The sequence below is a fragment of the Bactrocera tryoni genome, chromosome 1, assembly GCF_016617805.1.
Source record: "Bactrocera tryoni isolate S06 chromosome 1, CSIRO_BtryS06_freeze2, whole genome shotgun sequence".
Classification (NCBI taxonomy): Eukaryota; Metazoa; Arthropoda; class Insecta; order Diptera; family Tephritidae; genus Bactrocera; species Bactrocera tryoni.
The window spans coordinates 76,865,470-76,880,392 of NC_052499.1; the positions used below are offsets into that span (position 1 = coordinate 76,865,470).

The 14,923-nt window shown below is 33.4% G+C and overlaps 1 protein-coding gene across 1 annotated transcript in view; it reads left to right on the forward strand.

The window, feature by feature from the left end:
* LOC120779132 overlaps positions 1–7,176 on the forward strand; it is a 201,335-nt gene extending 194,159 nt beyond the window's left edge. The window contains exon 7 of the mRNA XM_040111339.1: positions 5,804–7,176. Within this exon, the coding sequence (XP_039967273.1) occupies positions 5,804–6,039 (236 nt within the window). The 3' untranslated portion in view covers positions 6,040–7,176. The remainder of the gene's footprint in view (positions 1–5,803) is intronic.
* The last annotated feature ends 7,747 nt before the right edge of the window (positions 7,177–14,923 follow it).

Below are 14,923 nucleotides of genomic sequence, written 5' to 3' on the forward strand. Positions count from 1 at the left end.
AAATTATTATTTTAAGAAATTGACAACAAGAGCTTCATAAATCAATCGACCCAACAGCAGACCATTTGAACTCACTTCATCAGAAACTCGCTCAAAAATTTACATCAATGAAAATTGACCACTTTTCGCATTCAGTCTTTCAATAAATATTAGTTAATTTTTGAACTCGTGTTTGATTTAATTTCCACTTGAACCTTTAAGCTGTCTGTATCCAATTTCAATTTGCTGTGCTTGACACGCGTTGATAACACTGGCGCGTTTATTGAATTCCCCAACTGCTCATTTGATTTCATTTAAATTTTTGTCTGACCGTCTGAATGTCAGTCGGTCGAGCGTCGCGCTGCCACGCTTGGCGCCGAGTGACCCCATTTTAATTTATTTACTGTTTGCATTCTGATTCTTTTTCCTCTGCGCTCTCGTCGTCTTTGTTTCGCCGCATGTTTTCTTATTAAATTTCTAGTGACATTTCGTGAAGTTATTCCCCGGCGGCCATTTAATTTTGCTCGTGCTGTAATGAAATTGTTTAAAAATTATTATTTCAGCACTTATTCGCCAGCCTCTCCTTTTACTGTCTGTGCATACTTAGTTGTTGTTAATTTTAGTTGAAAGTCTGTTGCAATACAGCAAAGCTGTCTTGTTGTACAAATGAAACTTGCCTAAAATACACTTGAAGAATTTTTGATTTGTAATTAAATGTGGCTGCAAATGTAGTTGCATGTACTGTTTTGTCAATATTTTATTTAAATGACTCGCAGTCAAGCCAAATGGATTTGTTTGCGTCAAGTGTTTGTGGCATTTTTGTTAATATCGAAATAGCATGTTAACTGTCATGTTAAAAGTCACTCAATACATTTCGAAGAAATTGTGTTTAAGCTATGAATTGTTTCTCAATTTTTAATTTTCGAGACAAGAGTAAGTGAAGTACTATGGTAGTATTACCTATGGCTTAAAATTCCATTCAACATACAAGTATGCATGCACGTTTCAATTATGAACCGTTTGAAGGAACTTAAAGCAATTAGTAATGTCTATTACAAAATGGCTCTTCTAAAGCTTTATGAAAGTTGCTGATATGTGGAACTTATTCTATTGCAGTAACTAATTGTGTCCACGAAGTTATATTCTAAGTTTTCTAAAGTGTTCAATAAAGCAAAAGTGTAAAATTTCAGTCCCGAAGTTTCGGGATTCAACTTTCGGGATTGTGTCCACGAATTTATGTGCTAAGTGTTTTTAAAGTGTTTAATAAAATAAAACTGTAAAAGTTAAGTCCCGAAATTTCGAGTTTCAACTTTCGGGATCCCGTTATAAAAAAATGTATACATATAGAAATTTTCAAAATATGTTTTTAAGATAAGGCAAATGCTTGATAGCTTGAGTATACAAATTTCGGGATTCCATTGTTACAGGAATTTTTCTCACTGTTACTGCATTTTTATATTCGTTGGTTACTTTTCGAAATAAACATTTTACAACACAAGGTAAAATTTGCTTCCGACAACCCCGATTTTTTGAAATTCAACTTTCGGGATTCCGTAATTAAGCTAACAGGATTAACTTTAATACCGAAGTTTCGAGATCCCGTGATTAAAGGTTTCTTCTGGCTGCTACCCGCTTACATTTGTCGGTACTTACATACATACATATATTTGATATCTCTAATTTTATAATCAAAAATTTTGTTATTTTGATACCGAAATTTCGGGATTTCAATTTTGTGGTTCGCAATGTAATCAATCAATCGAATTGAAACTGAACTTTTATTTTTACCTAATAAAAAAAATTTCTAGACAAGAAAAAAATTTTAATATCAGTCCCGAAAATTCAGGATTCCACTTTCCAATCGCATATATTAATTCGTTTTTTTTCTTCCTACAACAATTTTTTGAATATAAAATCTTTAAAATATGAAGGCAGGAGGAAGCAAAGTTTATAAATTTCGTCGCTAAACTTCGTAATCCCGTTATTAAAGTAATTCTGGATTTTCTTATTGTTGCTGATTCCTATGTGCCTTTTGTTAATAAAATTAAGTCAATAAATGAAAACGTGCATACCAATTAGTCCCGTAATATTTCGGGATCCCGAAAATTTTCAAAATTAAAATATATCAAAACAATTATTAGTTTTTATATGTCACGGCAATTCTAAAAACATTTTACAAAAATATTATTGCTTTAGCGACATTATCTGCAACTTTCATATTCTAACGGCAATTTTCCAAACATAATTTTAACTAAAATGCTTATGACTCACTGAAATTGCAATCACAGTTTAGCACTTGCACACACGCGCTGCAAAGCCATTGGGAAAGTGCCAATCAAAATCACCTTTCAATCGGTTAAATTGACTACCTCTTCATGCTTGCAACAAATGCTTGCCGCTAAAGCATTTCAAAAGATCCCGCACAACTTGAAAGCAGCAACAAAGAAAACGCGCTCATTTTAATTTGATTAGAGTCGCATGTTGCTAAGTGTGGCATGTGGCATGCAACTTGGCATAACTTACAAATTTCCCGTAGCGACACACAAAACGCCCCCAAAAATGCGCTTAAACTACAACTCAACCAATAAATTGGCGGGGGAGCGGCGGCGCAGAGCTGCTCATACCTGCGCTCCGAGCGACAAAAGCGGAATTAAACAGAAAAGTGGAATTAAGTGCCGAGTGGAGGGAGCGCAGGCAAGGTGCAGAGTGTGGAAAATTGGGAAGTTGAGCCCCAAAGCCACAGGTCGCCGCCGGTGTTACAAAATAGAAACAAGCTAACAAACGAGCAAATGAATAAGCAGTTGGGACCCGGCAAAAGTTTTGTGTTGAGCTGGCGTCCTATGCTTGCATGTGTTGGTGTGTACATGAGTTTGAGCATGCCTGTGTATGTGTGTTAGCGCGTGTTGAGCAGCCCTCTCCATGATGCATACAAATACATACATACATAAATCACTTGGGGTGCCCCAACGATGAAATCTAATTCCCAGCGAACGGCCACCCATACACAGCCATACATAAACACATACATGTACATAGAAAAAGTTCCATCACATGCACAAATGCCAATGTGAGCCGTAAGCGATTTGCAATTTGTTTGGGGCGAATTCCCTAACAACTGTTACTTCGAACTGCTGCCGATACGCACTGGAATATACAGTTGCAAAACATAAACATATATACATACATGTATGTATATATGTGTGAATGCTTTCGCTGCGCTTTTCAGCGCCGTTTTTTACTTGCATTTTCATTTCTATCTATATTGTATGTTCCTTTCATCAAATTTTTTTCGCTTTGCTATTCTACTTCTTCTGCCAACATTCACACACTAGTTGCAGCAGATATTTGTTGCGTTTTTTCTTTATCTGTTCTGGTTATGTTGCAACATTGTTGGCTACCATAACTTTTTATGTTCCAAAGCTCAATGCAAGTCCCTTCGGCAACTGCGCAACTAAACAACTAAACGCAATACTCCAACCAGCTCAGTTGTGCCGCCGCTTGTTGCACGTGCATACATGTACATATGTATAGGTGTGCCATGCCTCACAACTCTATGCGGCACACTCGAGGGATCCAATCAAAACTGAAACTATAAAAGCGAAAACAATAATATTGCTAACAAACAAGCATATCACGTCAGCAATGTAGGAATGTGTGCGTGTGTGGAAGCGTGTTGCAGCAGCGAGGGCGCAAATCTAGTGTATCTATGCAATTTAAACTTTCACTGCATCGATGGGAATAAATAAAGTATAATAGAGATTTAGGCAATTAAAGTAAAAAATATGTTGAGGGAGTTGGAAAATATTTCAGTTTATTTCACTTTGCGCCTGATTTTATGCTTCAAAAATGAGCTTTATTAGATTTAACATTTAATTGTCAAATCTCAAAATAACTCTCGGGGTTTGGTTCTAATTGGCATTAGTGAAACTATTTCGCATAAATGATATGCAAACGTTTGCGATAAAAGCCACTCCTGAAAGTATACCAAGGCTTTCGTAATTTTAAAAATAAACTATTTGCGTTGGTTGCTTCACATAACTTATAGTAATCATATCGCGCAAAAAATGGAACATTTTTGCACGAATGTTTTTCATGACTTTCAAAATAATTATTTCAGCAACTGTGTCTATCCGATGGAGTAGTGAATTCAATCAAAGTAGTAGATCACTCCAAGACGAGGTTTGGGAAGGCTGCAACTTAAAATTGCATTTCTTCGAACTTTTACACTATGCTTCCCCTTCTCAAACATAAAGTTAATTATAATATATGACTATTTTTAATAATATTAGTGAAAGTAATCGAAGTTTGTTAACATTAAGCAGAGCTCTGTCAAGCAATTAAAACGCCAAGCTATCTGCTGTCAAGTATTGTATTGCAAACATTTTTAATTCACATTTAAGGTGGAAGCCTGAATTAGAAGCTTTAAAAAATCGATTTTTTTGGCGACATATTCTTAGATATTTTTTAAAGAGAGTTTTTAGTTTAATAGAAAAATAATTTTAATGCCAAAAATAAATGGCCTCAATTAAGTTTTTATTTGCCCGCCAATTCAGTAAAACGTAAAAAGTAAAAAAAAAATCAATTTTTTAAAATATTTCGAATTTCCATTATTATTACTTTGGCGACATATTCTTAGATATTTTTTAAAGAGATTTAAGTAAAAAAAAAATCAATTTTTTAAAACTTCTAAATCAAGCTCCCTCTTAAGTTTTACATAATCTGTTATAATGATTAGTTCAATGTTACAAAACACATGAGAGATTATTGTTTACGGCTGATCTATCTAAGCCCAAAACTAAACTATTTTAAGTGATAAAAAATATGATTTTATCTAGCTAATTGAGCTCAATTAACTTAGTAATGCAATATTTAATCGCTAAAATTACCTTACTTTATTTTCCAATAAAGAAATTTTTTACAAAATTCGGAATATCAAATTGACAACATAAAAAGTGTATTTAGTCTTTGTGTCTATACGGTAAATTGAACCCAATAAACAAAATTCAAATATTTCATATTGATCTAACATAATATAAATTTTCGTTTGGTAAATAGAGCACAATTAAGAAAATTTTAAAACAAATCTTAAATACCTAATTGAGTAAATTAAGGTACATTTCTGACACTATCAATTTAGATGGCATGAAAGTCTCTTTGGGCATTACAATTGTATGATTATATAATGAAGTAGCTGAAGTCCCTTTAATTTATGACAACTTAAAACATAATATATTATATTATATATAATATACTTAAAAAGGGATATACTAAGTTAAAGTATGATAGTTAGTTTGACGTGCTTTTGCACAACTCGACGCTGCTTAAATAATAGCAGCAATTTGAGACCATCGCAGTACAATTAAATAAATACTAAATGCATGCAAAAGCTTTTATCATAAACTAAAATAGCTACGACAGCTTAAATCGACTTAAGGCATTTTAACTCAATGCATAACTAATGAACTGAGCAGTGTTACATTAAATCATATGGATACCTCGCTACTTACTTTAAAATAAAATGAAAAGCCCCAACTTTTAGCCATAAAACTTAATCTTCTTCCACTTTTACTTCTTCTGCATTATTAAAAATTAACAAAAGTTGTTACATTGTGTGTTGTTTTTAAAGCGTCCGCTTATTCCGCACTTTCAACAACTCAACTGGCGCTGCAACACTTTCTGCCGTCGCCGGCATTGTTTATCCACCCATTGTATTAACTTGTAATCTCTTGGACATTCTTTAATTTTATCATTGTCTTTTATGCTCTTCTCAATATTTTCCTGCTTCATCTGCAACTTACTTCTTTTCTTCTTCTTATTTACACAGTGACATTGTCATCCGGCTCTAGTCTGCGTAATTTCTTCGAATACTTCTCGGCGGCCAGCTCCGCCGCCTCGACGACGGCCACATTCACGACGCAGAGCATAGCGCATCCATTGAAATTGACAGTATTGGCAGGTGCTGTATGGCGCTCGCAAGCGCTGCTCCTCGGCATGGCAGCTGGCCTGGCCGGTGCTTACAGCACATTAAGGCTGAAGCCAGCCACCAACGTCAGCAGATAGTTCAATCGCAGCAGATCGAACGCATTAATGCAATGAAGACGATGGCGGTCGAGGTGGCGAAATGGAAGCTATTGGCTGAAGGATGGCCTGTGAAAAAGCTGAGCCAAGCTATATAGTATACCAAAAGCGGAGGAGCGAAGCATAATTATAGGCGATGCAACAAAAGCTTTTAATTGCAAAGGCGAAAGCGAAACGGTGAAGACACAAAAAGCGCACGCGGCGGAGAGACGATACTATAAGTCAGTTTATTTAAGTAATGAAAAACACAAGCACACATACACACACATGCATATATACACGCGTATACATAGTGTCTACACGATAATTAAGTTAATTAGGCAGAGCTTAAGAATTGAACTGCTGTTGGCAAATAAATGAGCGAAAAGTTAATAACTTTTTGTTGTTGTTTTTGTCCTTTTTTTAACGGCATATTGAAGTATGCGAGATTTGCATGTTTGTAATTGAATATTGTTAATTCTGTTCTGTACAATTTACCATGTTAATTATGCATAAGTGAGAAAAAACAACAAAACAGAGAAAAAACACATTTAGCAAATAAGGCAAAGAAATTAAATGAAAAATGCAAAACAAATAAATATAATACTTACAATAAAAAAAATATTCTAGGTGTTAATTATTGTGGAATAATTGATATTAAATAAATATTTGTAAATAGTAAATGCGCACGCAATCTAACGGTTAAGCAAAATAAACAAAGGCGAAAGTAATTAATGCAAATAAACACCAATACATATACACTCGCATATACACATACACGTGCACACGCAAAGCTATGTAAATCAAATAGTGGCTAGTCTAAATCTTCTACAAATATTTTGGTTGAACAACGCCTTGCGAGTACTAGAGAACTCATAAGGAATGTTCAGAAAAGCAAATAAAATGTTTTTCCATAACAAATCAATTTAAAATATTATTTGTAGTGAGTATACATATATTCCCTTAATTAAATTTTTTCATATTACAACTATTTAAATCTTCATTTATCTTTTTAAGATTTACTCATTTGATACTCAGCAAAAATAAGTTTATATTAGTATTAAAAATAAAAAAATAATTACTTAAAATTACCTATAGTTTATTTCGGTACATTTTGTAAGTTATAATACAATATTTTTTCATTAAAACAAATTTATTCCTCCAAAATTTTTCATATTTTATAAATGTCCAAAAAATATTATTTTAATAAATACTCAGATTTATCAAATAGCTTAAAAAGCTCGTTTTAATAAAAGCCATTATACATAGATAAAGATTTAATGTATAGGGTGCTCCATTTTGAGCTTTTCTACTTTTAAAAAAAAAGCTCAAAAAATTCAGATTTAAAGGGGAATGTTTGTTATCATTCGAAAAAACATTCTTTGGCGTTTACTTTTTAAAAATTATCTTTATCAAATGTTGGCTGCAGCTACGGCTCAGATGTCCTATCCGTTAAGTCCAATTTTCGATGACTCGTTCGACTATTTCTACTGGTAACTGGCGAATGACACGCGTGATGTTTTGCTTCAAGGCCTGAATCGAAGTCCGCATAGATTTTATACTTTACATATCCCTAAGTGCGCCAAGTCGTTCCATACGTCAGTCCGAGTTGCTACCAACGGCGTCGAATCGTCTCTTCCCGGTCTTCGTGTACACTCTCAGCTTTGGCTGCTATATTTTCTTCAATGCGTGCTGGGCATCGTCTATTCGGTTGAATGTTATTCAGTAATGAATGCTGGGTCTCAAGATAGGTGATGGTGTTGCGATTAGTTAAAAAAAGGCTATTGAAAAAAGTACCTCTTCTGGAATCACCCGTTATAAAAAGTAATGTTGGCGTATTAAAAAAGCATACCTGTGTAACTAGTATTAATTTATATTCTTTAAGAACACATAGTAAAATCATTGAAGCAAAAAATGAAATTTTTCTTTACAAACAATCTCCCACAGCGCTAACAAAAGTCCTCCGGTGACGCAGTGATTTTGACCTTCTTTATGGGTGAAGCCAAATAAAAATTCGTTTGTCCTTTATTTTGGTGCCAAAATTGCTCAAATTCGCCTCAAATTCAGCGTCGTGTCGGAGACAATGAACTCAAGATATGTCGAACTATGTCCACGACGATCAGAGACCAGACTGCAGAGGGTCATAACTGCTGACGAATCGTGGGCTTATGTTTATGACGTGGAAACTAAAGCTCAGCCATCTCAATGGAAGTTGCCGCGTGAAGTTCGAATGTGATCGTTTTGTAAGGGTTTTCTGCGACTGCGAAGGCGTCGTGTTTCATGAGTTCATGCCAAAGGCGGGACTACAGAAATTGGCTTCGCACCATGATAACGGCCCTGCTCACGCATCGTTGATTGTGAGCGAATATTTGACCGCAACCACCGTCTTTTCCAGAACTGGCTCCCTGTGACTTGATTCTTTTCCACACTAAAGAGGCCCATGTCTTGACCACGCTACGCTTCGCTTGAGTAGATACAAACTACATCGAAAAAGCAGCTAAACAAGATGACGGATTACGCTTTTTTTTAGTGCAGTTGCAGAAGTGGAATATATAGAGTGGTGATTACTTTGAAGGAGAGAAAATATATATTTAGAAATATGAAACTTTTTCAACAAATTATTTTTAACAAACCTCGAGTCTCAAGCGACTTTCAAAAATGTAGTTTAAGGATGAACTAATGAATTGAGATGCTACAGCAGAAAGCATTAATTGTTAAGTGGAAAGAACCTGAAAGTATATAGATATAGATGAATTTTGTAAAACTTAATTGCACAAATATTATATTTAAAAATTCGAAACTTCAATTCGCAGATTCAGTTATAAAATGCTGGTATTTCTGCATTAGCAAAAATTAAAATGAAGCTTTCTTTAAGGGCCAGAAAACTGTCAAAGTCATGCTTTAATGGCAAGGTAAGAAATATTTGCGCATTGGCGTACAAGAAATGATAGATTTTCCTTCAAATTTCTTATAAAGATAGCAGCATATCCCTGCTGCGAGATTATATAATTTAACATAATTACTTAGTGAGGCAAAGCAAGTGCTCGATTATCTTAAGATAATTATTGTTTAGAAGAAATGAGTTTCATATTTAACATGTCATTGAATTGCTTCACTATTTTCATAATTTTTATTAAAAGGTTCTTTTGAGTGCTTTATTGTATTAAAGAAGCACAGTGCCTCTGAAAAAAACAAAATAAATAGCAGTCAGTCAGCACTGAATGTTTTACTTACTTTAATATCGAAACATCTGTTGACACTGTTCTACAAATTTCAAGGAGCTTTTCACACCCTGTCACTTTCGCAAAAAACCAAAAACTAAGCTGAGTGTACAGGAAATTTTAATTTAATGAAACGATGCCAGTCATACTGTTAGGGATTTGTAATAGAATTAGTATTTCAGAATTATTCCAGCCCTTCATTGACAAGAATTATTTGTTAAGTATTTAGTTCAAAGTTTTAAACCATTTTCAGTCCCACATTTCTCACGAAGTCAAACGACGCTTCTAAACAATAAAATTAAGTAATTTTATTATTTTTTACAGAATAAAAGCCTAGTTCGCATTTATGTGAAGATCAGTTAACTGAAATATATATATTTTTTTTGTTTATGAAATAAATTGCGAGCTTCTTAACCAAACTTACTAACATGGCATATTATATTGGACAGTTTCGTCAGAAAGTTGACTGGCTAGGATCTTTTAAAAGATTATACGGCAGAAACATTTACTAGTTCCAAAGTTCTGCTTGAATAAGCAGTAACACACATTAGCTCTCGCTAGTCCGTTCGAGTGATTTTGGTGCATAGTTTGGGTATGAAATGCGTTCTTTCTGGACTCGTCCCGATAAAGCTGAATTTTTTTCAAAAAAAGTAGAGTAAAAAGGTTGTTTTTTGGACATGCTTGATCGACTGAATTCCGATACCACATTCATAAAACGCATTATAACTGCGAATGAGAGATGAGTTTATGAGTTTGACATACATACAACTCAACAATCATTGGAAACGGAACCGTTGTTTCGAGTGACTTGAAAAATCGTTGAAATAGGTGTGTTACGTCTGCTGGGGATTACTTTGAAGGCGACAAATTAAATATTGACGAAAAATTTAATATTTTGCGTTTTACTTTCTGTTTTATTAATCTTAAGTAGAATTTGTTTTTCTTACCAATTTTTGATACCGATACATTTTTCTGTCGTTCTAACCTAAGCTTCTGTATTTAAAGCTGATGTAAATCTTCTGAACTTGTCTTAAAATTTCAAGAGTATTTTACATTATGTTCGCGCTTAAACCAAAAAATTATGCAGACTCAAGAATTTTTTTTTGCAGTTATAAAGTATAAAGTATAAGTTGAACTAAATATAAATGTACATAAACCAAAGAAATGTAATGGTATGATTAAAAGCATGTTGAATTGTTTCAAATGATTTAAAAGAATACAAGAAAAAAAGCTTTTAAAAACATGTGTATTAAAAAACAACTGTTATACAGACATAAACGTTTGCAATTAAGTACATATGTATGTTAACACTCGCATTAAATGCATGTACAGGGTGAGCCAATTTTTATTTTTATATGTAGGTTAAGGCAGATTAGATCATGACATTGACATGTAAAATAATTTTAAAAGTTTTTAGTCGATCGAGTTGGTACCAAGATATGTCTAACTTCAACTCAGTTAAATTGTCGGCATGAGACACTTCACTCCGCAATAATAAATCGGAATATTGGCGATTTGCATTGAGTTGATTTTGATGAGGCACGAAACTCATTTCATAATATCGTATCTAACGACGTTATTTAAAAAAATGTATTTTTGTATCCGCTGTAGGTCTCTAAAACATGACCAAATTGTGAATGCTTCGTGGCGTGTTTGCCAAAAATTCACCTTTTTGTCATTTAGTTACCCAGCTTTATGAAATAGTCAATAGAAATTGATAATTATGGTCTTAGCTCTATATATACATATAGTGCAACAAAATCACCCGAAATGATATATCAAAAAACGTATTTTACTAAGTTCGTATGACTGTCCTCAATTACTATGCCTAATATGAGCGCTACCTGTCAAACAGTTTGCTTTATTTCTAATCAAATTTCGTGGACGGAATCGTTGTGTATGATGGAAAAGGCTTACGGTGGTTCAGTTTCATCAAATACACAAACATATGGGTGGTACTAAACTTTCAAAGGCGTTAGAGGAGTCGGACATATTCATGGAGAGCATTATAACTGGTGATGACACTTTGGCTTATGAGTTTGACATACAAACAAGTCAAGAATCTTCGGAATGGAACCCATTTCCAGTCGATCGAAGAGATTAAAAAAATTTCGCTAAAGGAGCTGAAGGCCATTCCAAAATGTGCTTATGAAAAGTTGGGGGGGTGGGGATTATTTTGAAGGCAACAAAAAAATACTGATATTTAATTAAATATTATTATTTACAATTTCCGGTTACTTTTTTATAACAATGTATATTCCATGTACGTAGAGACACGTTGCGAAACAAACTATTTTCTTTCTGCCACAAAAGCTTCAAATACATAAAACTAATAACAAAAAGAGGTGACTCTGACTATTCGAACAGATCCACAATTGGACTCCGTCTGATATATTTTTGTGGAGGGATCTGAAAAGCACTGTTAATCCAGTAAACTGCAAACAGCGCTCTAACACTGGACATTTTGGAAAAGTAATGGAACTTACAGCAAAATGATCCTGCGGCCAATAGAATCGGCCAATCGATTCATGTTGTATTGAAACAAATCGTTCAATGAGGCCTAAATATAAATATTGCGTTTAAAAAAGGTTACAATTTTTTTCAATTCTTTTCTCTATTTTCATACTAACACCAAAGATGACACACCCTGTACATAAAAACCTTTAAATAATAATCAAATACGCATAAATAAGGAAATAGGCAGACAAACAGAAAAACTCACGAATGCAATTAGTAAATAAATGAATAAATTTAATATAAATGTATGTATATGCTCTTTATAAAAATGTTTGTATATATGTGCTAGTGTAAGTGCAGTTATAAATATACAAAAAATATGCATGTAATGACATTGTATACGTGTAATGAATATGCAATGATAATGCAAGTAATTAAATCACGGAGCAGCATAAAAATTACCACACAACAAAGTACTCACACATACATACACAAACGCACACACACATTCGTACAGAACCAAAGTGTGTAAATTAATATAATAAATACATTAACTTTGAAATATACATGTAATGTATGGATAAATAAATTTTTGAAAGTGCAAAAAGTTATAAATAAATAATGATAAAGAAATAAAAAAATTAAAAGATAAAAAATAAACAGATTTTTTTGTACAGTTCAGTGGTTATGTTTATGTGTTTGTAACGGCACTTATCGAGTTGTTGGTGTACGACGTTATCTGCTGACAATGTCACTGTCAAATATTTTGATTGCACATTGCACCGGTGATGAGTTGGTGAGGGCAAAAAATTAAATAGCAACGCCACAACAATACAGAGACATTATCCTGTTATGTCCACAGGTACATATATAGTTGTTGTTTTTGTTGTTGTAATTTTTATAATTTATACTTGCTTGTGTTTCACGTTGTTGTTGCAATTTATAAAATTTGTTGTTGTTGTAATTTATTTTTTGTTGTTGTTGTAATTTATATTTTGTTGTTGTAATTTATATTTTGTTGTTTTTTATTATTGTTGTTCTTTTTGTTGTTATTATTACTGTTGTTGTTGTTATTATTACTGTTTCTGTTATTTTGGTTCTTGTCATTGGCAAGCGTTGATTGACATAGGATAAGCACCGGTTTTGCATGATTTAACAATTAACACTTACTGCCGCTCACACACGCTCACACACACACTAGTCTTACAATTATTTGATGCAATTTTTTGCCGAGTTTAATTAATTATACATTTGTTTAATCGCATTTATTTATTTGATTCATTGCGTATTGCGCGTAAAGATTATAATTCGCTCAATTTTATTAAACGATAAAAGTAAATGCCAGACATTAGCACAAACAACAACCGATTTAATTGCAGATAAAATACAAAAATATTTAAACAAATTTTTTTACACTTTAAATGGTTTTCTGGTGCAATAACTTATAATTTATTAATATTTTTTTGCATTGCCCATTTAATTGCCATCAATTGTCTAAATAGTTTCCAGCCTGATGTAGGTAGCAGAAAAGCTTGGTGTAGTAATGATTTAAAATAAAAGGAGTTTTTTTAGACATTTGGTTTTTAAAAAGAAAGATAATTTAATATTATGGCCAAAAATTCAGCTTTGTTATGAAGATGAGCCTCCGGCTTACCCGCATAGACAAGCGACTTCACATAACCCCACAAAAAGTAGTCCAGCGTTGTTAAATCTGACGATCTCGGAAGCCACGCCACAGCCCCACGGCGGAAGATAATGCGCTCATCAAAAGTTTTCTTCAGTAAATTGATTCAACGTAGCATGTAACGCTGTCTTGTTGAAACCAAAGATCGTTGACATCAACATCCGCTAATTCTTTCATTAATCATGGCTCATGTAACTGCATGGTCGGCTTTATTTTTCTAGAAACATGGACAAGTCATTCTCGCTGCTCATAGAGCACACCAAGCAGTGGATTTTTGAGAATGTAACGGCCTCCAAACAATTGCTTGTGAATTATCATCAATCCAAATTCAGCAGTGTTGTTTATTGACGTACCCATTGAAACAAAAGTGAGCTTCGTCGCTGAAAAAAAACTTCATATCAAAAAGTAAAGACATCTCGTTTGAGGCCTATTCATCGAACTGCGACACGCTTTTTGTCGTTGGGCTTCAAGTTTTGCACGAGTTGAATTTTTTTGTAAGCCCGCAAACTAAAAGACTCATTCGGGTTTTCGTCGATAATCTACTCCAAAGCAACAATATTGTTCACGGTGCGCTCTGTACATCATCTGTGAGGATGCACATCATCTAGAGTAAACGTGTTGGTACTTGGTTGCTCGGCAACAACCAACTCTATTGAGAAATTATGTTGACCGAATATTGAATCGCTCTAATAGAAGCTTTATATATAAAATATTACTTATATAATCTAAACTAAGTTAAAAATAGTAACAGCTGTTAAAACGACCGATAAATGTTAACATCAAAATCATTGAGAAAATAACATCCTTTATAACAGAAGCCTTAAGAATTGGTAACTTGTACATATATTAAATACACTTTCGTCGAAAAAACATAGTAAATAAATATTAATCCCGAAACTAACTTAATGCCCAGAAGATCCAAATTGCATTTATCGACACTAAGATAATAAAAATTAAAAAGCAGAAGATTGTTAATAAAACAAAATTTCGATAGATGGCACTGATTTCGCTCTGAGTTACTTTCGCTTCTAGCTTTAGTCCCATTTCGCTATTATTTGATTCACTTATTGGTAAGGGAAAGAGAACTACACTTAATACATAGTTTGAAAGATTTTTCAGAGTTGCTGGAGAGAAGTTGCACAAAGTAAAAGCAAAGTAAAAAATATGAAAAAGCGAATTACCAGCACCATTACTTTTTGTAAGTATTTAAGGCAACAAGAGTTGTACGCTGAATGACGAATTTGAAGCAAATATAAACAAAAATAAGTTTGGTTGCATATGGTTTCTGAACTTTATTATTACCATCGAATCAATCATTAACTGTTTTGAAAAAGTATAAATTTTCATACTGATAGAAAAGTGATTTTAAAACCATACGAAATAAATTGAGGAACGTTTTCAATAAAAATACTAGCATCGAAATTTTGCATCATTTTGCTATCACAAAGCAATGCAAAAAAAGCAATCACTGCAGAAACCAAAAGTGCATGTCGAAAAAAAGTTGCAAGGAACTTGCCAGATGCTG